The sequence below is a fragment of the Sesamum indicum genome, unplaced genomic scaffold (genome assembly GCF_000512975.1).
Source record: "Sesamum indicum cultivar Zhongzhi No. 13 unplaced genomic scaffold, S_indicum_v1.0 scaffold00126, whole genome shotgun sequence".
In the NCBI taxonomy this organism is placed as follows: Eukaryota; Viridiplantae; Streptophyta; class Magnoliopsida; order Lamiales; family Pedaliaceae; genus Sesamum; species Sesamum indicum.
In genome coordinates, this window is record NW_011628053.1 from 16,001 (window position 1) to 24,576 (window position 8,576).

General features: G+C 38.0%; 1 protein-coding gene across 1 annotated transcript; it reads left to right on the top strand.

Annotated features, from left to right (window-relative positions):
• The first annotated feature begins 239 nt into the window (after positions 1-239).
• LOC110011305 lies at positions 240-1,272 on the top strand. Its single transcript, XM_020691250.1, has 2 exons — positions 240-815; positions 925-1,272. Exons 1-2 carry the CDS (start codon positions 240-242, stop codon positions 1,270-1,272), a joined length of 924 nt encoding a protein of 307 aa, XP_020546909.1.
• Positions 1,273-8,576: the final 7,304 nt, after the last annotated feature.

Below are 8,576 nucleotides of genomic sequence, written 5' to 3' on the forward strand. Positions count from 1 at the left end.
GGGTTTGGAGGCGCTTAGATAGAGTCTTATATTCTCAAGAATGGACTGATTTATTCAATTCCACCAGAGTTTCACATCTCCCTAGAAGACTGTCAGATCACCACCCTCTGTTAATTACTGCCACTAGAACAGAGGACAAAGTCCCCTCCTCTTTCAGATTTCAGCATATGTGGATTATGCACCACAACTTCCAAGACATGGTCAAACAATCCTGGGGTGCCCCAATCTAGGGATATGGTATGTATAGGCTGCAACAAAAGTTTTATAGGCTGAAGGATCACCTAAAGCAGTGGAACAAGGATACTTTTGGCAATATCTTCTCTCTGGTAGACCAAGCTAAGGCTGCTGCTAATGAAGCTAAGAAACAGTTTGATAGGCTGCCTTCCGAAGCCAATTTGACCAACCTAAACAGACAAAATGCTGCTCTGGTCCATGCTCTAAAACTTGAGTCTGAGTTTTGGAGGCAGAAAAGCAACTGCAAATGGCTTGAAGCGGGAGAAAGGAACACCAAATTCTTTCACGCCTCTGTCAAGAAGAAAAGGTTGAAATCCAGAATCTCCAGAGTGATGGACAATCAACAAGAAATCACTGACTCTGCTCAAATTAAGGATTCTGCGGTTCGGTTCACTTCAAGTCTCTTAAGTGATACCTCTGCCACCTCTCTTCCTCATGATTTTCCATTCCAATTTCCTCAAATTCATCAAGATGTCCTCTCTAACCTCTGTCAGCCACCCTCCCATGATGATATCAAAGAGGTTGTCTTTTCTATTAATAAAGACAGTGTAGCTGGGCCTGATGGACTCACCCCAATCCTGGTCTGAGTTCAGACATATCTTCCTCTGCAATGTTACCAATAAGATCTTGTCCAAGCTTCTTTACACTAAAATTTCCCAAGCTCTGCCTGACCTTATTTCCCCATCTCAGAGTGGCTTTGTACCTGGTAAGCTCATTGCCGACAATATCCTTCTAGCCCAAGAAATGACACATCATCTTGACATGAGTCATAGCAAAGGGAATCTTATTTTAAAATTGGATATGTCTAAGGCTTATGACAGGGTGAACTGGAAATTTCTCTATATGATTCTTGAGAAGATGGGTTTCCCTACCAGATTTATTATTCTCATCAAGCACGCTATTGAACATTGCTGGTTTACCATTCTGGTTAATGGAGAACCATCTGGTTTCTTCAAATCATCTCAAGGACTTAGACAAGGTGATCCAATCCCCTGCTTTATTCATCCTTGCTGCAGAGGTTCTTTCCAGAGGGCTTAATCACCTTTTCTCTCAGAATCCTGATATGTTCTATCAGACGAGCTGTAAAACTAGAGTGTCTCACCTGGCCTATGCGGATGATATCATTATTTTCACCAGATGTGAAGAACACTCTCTGACCAAACTGATGCAACCTCAAGTGTCTTCCTATCACCTATCTTGGAGCTCCATTGCATAAAGGTCATAAGAAGAAAATTCTTTTTGAACCCCTTATTGACAAAATCAGAAACAGGATCAATGGATGGGAGCATATCCATCTTTCACAAGGGGGCAGACTTCAACTTATTAAAAGTGTCCTGTCCTCTATGCCTGTTTATCTTCTTCAAGTTTTGAGCCCTCCTATTGGCACTATGCAGAAAATCGAACAGCTGTTTGCCAAATTCTTTTGGGGAACCACTACTGACCACAGGAAAATTCATTGGACTAAATGGGCTTTCATATGCTATCCTTGTGAAGAAGGGGGCTTGGGTATCAGAAACATTAGGGATACCGTCACAGCCTTTTCCCATAAACTCTGGTGGCGGTTGAGACAGAACAATTCTCTATGGGCCAGCTTCACTATCAGTAGATATTGTAAAAAGTCTACTCCTGCCTCTACTAAAGATAAACCGAATGACTCTAATATTTGGAGAAGAATTTGTAGCATTAAATCTATCTCTCAGGAGAACATTTTTTGGAGCCTGGGAGCTGGTAATGTATCTTTATGGTATGATTGTTGGCTCCCTGCTGGCACCCTTCAATCCCTTATACAACCCAACAGAGCATCCAATGCCCTGGTCAATAACTTCTGGAACAACCACACATGGGATATTAGTAAATTGAAGGAGGTTGTTCCTCAGCATATCATAGAGCTTATTTTGCAAATCCCCATTAATCCTCAGCACCAAGATTTTATGCATTGGAAACCATCCCCCCATGGTTTCTTCTCTACCAAATCAGCTCGGGAGATTACTAGAGATCACAAACCTTCCCTTCCCATCTTCAAAAATCTCTGGTCTCCCCTTGTCAGGCCTACTATTTCTATCTTCATTTGGAAAGTCCTCCATAACTGGATACCAGTCGACAGTAGACTCAAACAAAGGGCATATCTCTGGCCTCTAGATGCGTTTGCTGCTTGAAGGAGGAGACTATCCCTCACCTTTTCCTTCATAACAAGGTCTCCCTTGAAGTCTGGAGCTTCTTTGCCTCCAAATTTCAACTCAATATTCCAATCACGGACAATTTTTTCATGATCCTTCAAGCCTGGAGAAGTAATATTTCTAATCAGCTTCACATCAGAGATATTCTTCCCCCGCTGATCATGTGGAACACTTGGACTTGTAGGAATGCTGCCATATTTGAGGGGGATCCTTTCAAACCTAATCGTATTATCTCCCAAACCCTCAATTATCTTCATCTTCTTGGTAAAACCAACCTCATGCGAGCTATACACTGGAAAGGGGACAGATCTGTTGCCTCCCTTTTTAAAATTTCGCTTCCGCCTCAGAAGATTCTTCTAAAATCTATATTGTTAAGTGGATTAAGCCAGATAGGGGATGGTTCAAATTGAACACGGATGGGGCCTCAAAAGGAAATCCAGGCATTGCAGGAGCAGGCGGCATCATCAGAAATCATCTAGGTCAGACCGTCTTTGCATTCCAAGAACATCTTGGCCTCATGTCCAACACAGCAGCAGAACTAAATGCTATATATAGAGGCGTTAAATTGTGCATTGATAACAACATTAGAAAAATTTGGGTGGAAACAGATGCTAACATCGCCATCAAGCTTATTTCCTCTTCCCCCAAAGGGCCATGGCACCTTCAGAACTTGCTGCAACAAATTAGAGAGCTTCTATCCCAAACTGAGTTCAAGATATCACACATCTTTAGAGAGGGTAACCAAGTGGCCGATTATTTTGCTAACCAAGCCTGTTTTAGCCAACATCTCATCATTTTATCTCCTGATAATATCACTGGTATTCCTAAAGGTTTGATTAGACTTGACGCCTGCTCCTTGCCTGCTATTAGAATTAGAAGTACTAATACTTTTAATTTCAGTTAAAATATCTTTTCATGAAATTAGGGGTACTTCGTTACTGACTAGTTCTTCGCTGATTCATGTTGTCCTATCTAAGCTTTTCTGTGTTGTTTTTGTGATTGTCCCTATATGGATTCCTTCGAGGTTACTCTCCCATACGGTTGACGTTGGGACCAATTCTTCTCTTGTTACCTTCCACTCCTTTATCTAGTTTTTAGTTGCTATATCTTTCGCAGGTCTTATGAACTCCTCTCACAGGTACAAAGGCTGACAGCCATACAGACATGACCCCCGCGTTAATACTTATGTTCATTGTTTATTTGGAACATTACACACACTCTGGCTTGGCCTTTTTGTACAGATTTATTCGCAGGTGCTGTGCGATCCACGACGTGGTGGGATAACAAAAACCTTTTTGACTCACCATAATTTTTATACGACACCTGTTCAGGTCTTTTGCTGTAAGGGAGTAGTACTCCTTGTTTTTTGTTGCTCTATTTGTAAGGGAGTAGTACTCCTTGTTTATAGCTTTACTAGAAATTTTAGGGAGGTAGCCCTCCCCGTTGTAACTATTTTGGGCGTTTTAATATAGAAGGACTGGGGACTCCGAAAAGCTCCCCCCACCTCTAGGTGGTTTTGGTTAAAAAAAAAAAAAAAAGGATCTATTGAAATTCGATTTCAAAGGCTGGATATTTTGAAAGAAATATATGTGGTAGGTGTGTTTTAATCTGAAAAATATAATTAATGGTTTGGTATATAAAGATAGGTATAATTTTAGTGATTATTACACTTTGAGGATTGGATTTCATTGATGAACTGTAATTTAAGTTATATGAAAGTTATATAGATATAGAAATGTGTGTAAGAATTTTTTGCACCAATTTATTTGGTTCTTTGCCACCATACAACATATCGCTCTCAAATATTTTGAAAAGAAAAATCAATTGACACTTTTGAATCCACTAATCCTAACATATATATATGCATACATATATATAATAGATACTTAAAAAAAACTAAAAGAATAACAAAGACTAGAGAGTTGGATATTACAAAAAATAAAGCAGCTTGTGGAATATCCAACCCTCTAAGGCCGACTATCCTCTAGCAGCTTCTGGAATGTCTCCTGTAAAACAAAACCTACTTACTGCCACCTCCAACGCCCTCGGCCCGCTCCAACCGCCATCCACTTTTTTCTTGTAGCACATCTCAAATAACTCCATCTGCTTAGGGGGCAACGGACCTTTGCCTCCTGTAGAAGAAAAACATTTAGCATCTTTTTTATAATATAATGGAAAAGCATTTAAAATGCTATTATTTACTTACCAACTTCCTCTTGTGCATGTCAATAGAGGAAGACCCCCTCCCACTGATACACAATTGAGGACACTGTAGAGTTCGCCACACGATTCGACTTATTCTTTGAGGACTCTCGCTGGAAGTCCACGCTGGCCCAATACGTCTAGAGCATGTGCCAGACCTTGTTTGCCAGCAAGAGTGGCCCGACCAGGCTGGACAGGGCGACAGATAGTATCTTCCAGATTTACTTATCGGCCAACATGTGGAAGACCAAGAGCATTGACTCATCGTCACAGTCCCACCAGTAGGTCATCTACAATAATAAAATTAAATAAAACATTAGTAAAATTCATTAAGTAATTACATTATTATATAATACCAAATTAATTTAAAATTGATTATTTTCATGCTCTCAAACCAGAAATATTGGTACTCTGGCGGCACCTACCTTAGACATGGCGACGGGTGGGGAAAATGTCCCCGTCACGACTGCACTGATGCGCTCGTGAAAGCAACGGTCAGATTTAAAATTACATGCTATATTAGACATTTTAACTATAAAATAATACTAAAAGAATGATAAACAAATTTACCTAGTGTCACACGAACTTTGTAGTATTCGTTACATTCCTCCATTATCAACATTAGTCTTCACAAAACTTGCAATAGTTTAGATCAATGTCATCCTTCCTGTACAACATGCAACCATTTTTACATACATTGATCTTCTCAATAGGTAAACCCAAGTTTATTACTAATTTTTTTTAACTATAGTATCCTGGGGCAGGGTATGGTTGCGGGGCACTATATGATCAGCCTACTGAGATCTTTGGTCATATATATGCTGAGAAAATGGTAGGCGACCTTGGTATTCACCTACTCAGCAACAATGCTCAATTGAGATTAGGTGCAACCGTTCCACAATGACTGCATGGCTGCATGCACTACATCATGAAACTGATCTGTTAGCCCAAACACATAATTAGGGCCCTCTACCATAATATGTACTAAAGCCTTCATTAGTAGGACACGACCTCATACTACTATTAGGCACAGCATCCTGGTTATACTTAGAAGACTAAACAGTCGGCCTGGCCGCATCAAAACCATCCTCTATGCCGAATCCATCTGCACCGCATCACCTCAAGGCGTACTGGTACCTTACATAACTTTAGAAATGGGAGTTTGCTCCTCCTAAAATGGGGTCGTGGTAACGGCCTCAAAAGACTCCTACACCCTCTCCACTCGAGGAGAAGTCCAATTATAATAGTCCGACATAAAATCTTTCATAAATAAGTCAAATTTACCTCATCCGTGGTTTTGTAACCTTCATTTTTGCATATCTGACAAGGACACTTAATCTTCTCATCATCCATGTATGCATGTTGTGACTTGGATCATTCTATAAATGTAGCAACATCATTCTCAACAGAGTAAAACTTGCCCTATTTGGAAGGTTCTTCTAATACATCCATCTTCTTAACTATCTTAATATGACGATGAGTCCTACACAGAGACACAAGCACACACAAATATATATATATATATATATATATTATTATATTAAATTAATTGATAAAATTACAAAACATATAATTAATTGACAAATAAAGGGTTAAAATTGTTACATGATCAAAATAACTTCAAATATCAACAAAAAATTGAGACAGGTTGACGAACAAGAGTAGAAAATTATTTGTCGGATAGTGAGAGAACAAAAAAATTCGAGAGAGATTGAGGAAATAGAGAGAAAATAAGAATGTAAAAAAATAGGGACATTAAATGGAAAGAGCACACATATTTACCTGTTAAATAGCTGTTGATTTAGATTTTGAAATGGTCCTTTCGACGAGTTTAGGAACATTTTTTTCTACCATTTAAATGTAACCGTTGTATTTCATTTGGAACAAGCTCAATAATACTAAATAAATATTAAAAAAAGCAGTTCCAATTTGTACTGAATTTTGGAATGATTTTTCACATACATTACTTCTTAAATAAAACTAATAATTTGGAACGTTTTTCGCATAGCTGATTAAGGTGTTCGAAAATCGTTCCGAACTGTACCTCGTTTTGGCATACATTTTCTAATTGTTATCTTTTTGACATCCTTTGTCACACATATAGGAATGATCAACTCAAGACCATCCCTAATTATAATATTATGTTCCAAATAGAATTCCAATCATTTACCGTTGCTAATTTGTAACAGTATTTGGATCGGATTTTGTAACTATTTGTCTGGAACTCATGTTCGAACAGTTTGCCTGTTCAAACATTATAACCAAAAAAAAATATACATCCTGACATCATCTTTTAATATTCATTCATTATGTGTTCCAAAGACCGTTCCATGATGGAAGGGATTTAGGAATGGTTGCCATGACCGTGCCAAATCTCGCCTTTTTTTATAGTGTGGTGATGTGCTCTAGCCAAATCCAATCCATAAAGGTGGTTGGCGGAGCACAAGATCTAGGATCCGATCATAGCACAAGAGATTATCCGCAAGATTTTTAGTTTTACAAGCTAGCTTAAGATATTATTTAGGGCCTTTTCCAATTTCTTCCCATTTGTTACGGTTTTCTCATATTGTACCCCATTACAATTCTCAATGGCAAGGAGCATTGTCTTGTTCATAGTGACACTACACATACCATTCTAAGACACAAGAGTTTTTTCTGAAACTTGTTAATGACAAGACCAATTGTGAATACTATTTCAGGAGCTAATAATCTTATTGAGGTATTCGAAAGAACTACTATATTGTTACTTGAAGGAACAAAGTTACACATAATATTCTAGTAAATCACAAAGCATGCTAGAACACTTGGATCTAAAGAAGCAAATCCTCGAAAGAGAAAGGAGCATGCCGTCTCAATTAATAACAATGCTATTGTGACCACTAGTAATGTCCCCAAGGATAAAATTCTTGAACTGATTTATCTAAATACGAGCAAGATCTCGAGATCAGTTACAAGATGTCTATTAATTATGTTTGCAACACTTTAGGTTGTTACTAAGAAGAGGGTAAATTGCATTTTTTATCACATAAATGGACCTATTTTTAATTTTGGTCGCATACTATAGATGATTTACACATTCCATCCAATATGTGCATTTCTTTTCCAATGTCAGGAAACAAGAGGGGCAATCATTAAGTTGCTAATGACAGATGATTTTTCTGTTAGGTGGGTATAAATTTGGAGAGAAAATGTACAGATAAATGAAAATTTTGTGGGGATGGTTTATTTCTTCTTCTACCGTATACAAATAGCTAATTTGTTTTCTTCTCTCTCCCATTTAGTAGGAAAAAAATATAAAAGACGGATGCAAATGGAGAAGTTCTTTGTCACTGTGGAAGAATTGAAAGTTTGAGAACCTTATGGACCAAAAATTGAAAACAAGTCCACTTATTAGACCAAAAATGAAATTTACCCTCGAATAGAAATTGAAACAAATGAGATTTTTCCCTATTTTATAGCCGTCGAAATCATGGATGAAAATGAAAATGATCCTCAAACTGTAGAGCAACGCTAACACTTGAATAATTGAAAACATTGAAAATAACCGAGAAGTATTTGGACCTATTACTCCAGCACCAAAAGGTGTTCAAGCCAGTTGGCTATAAGTGGTGTTTGTACAAAAGAGAAATGAATGAAATGATGTTTTAAGGTACAAGGCTAGACTTGTGGACCAAGGCTTTACTCAAAGGCTAGAAATTAATTATACTAAAATGTATTCACCTCTAGTGGATGCAACCGTACTTAGATTTTTAATCAGTTTATTACTAATAGAACTGTTGGAATAGGTGACCAAGAGCCAATTAGATTGCCGATTTCGAAAACCATTCTAGCAATCTTTATTTAATCTATATTACTTTGACGAATATGGTAAATATGCAACTTTGGCGCATGTGTCTGTTGTGCTTGTCATATAACATTAAGCACTACTTTTACGTCACAACAGATGCCCACAAACCACTCAAT

Coding starts and splice junctions, on each gene's coding strand:
- LOC110011305 (XM_020691250.1), top strand. CDS start 240: ATGTATAGGCTGCAACAAAAGTTTTATAGGCTGAAGGATCACCTAAAG. Junction 816..924: donor ATGGACTCACCCCAATCCTG/GTCTGAGTTCAG, acceptor TCCCCATCTCAG/AGTGGCTTTGTACCTGGTAA.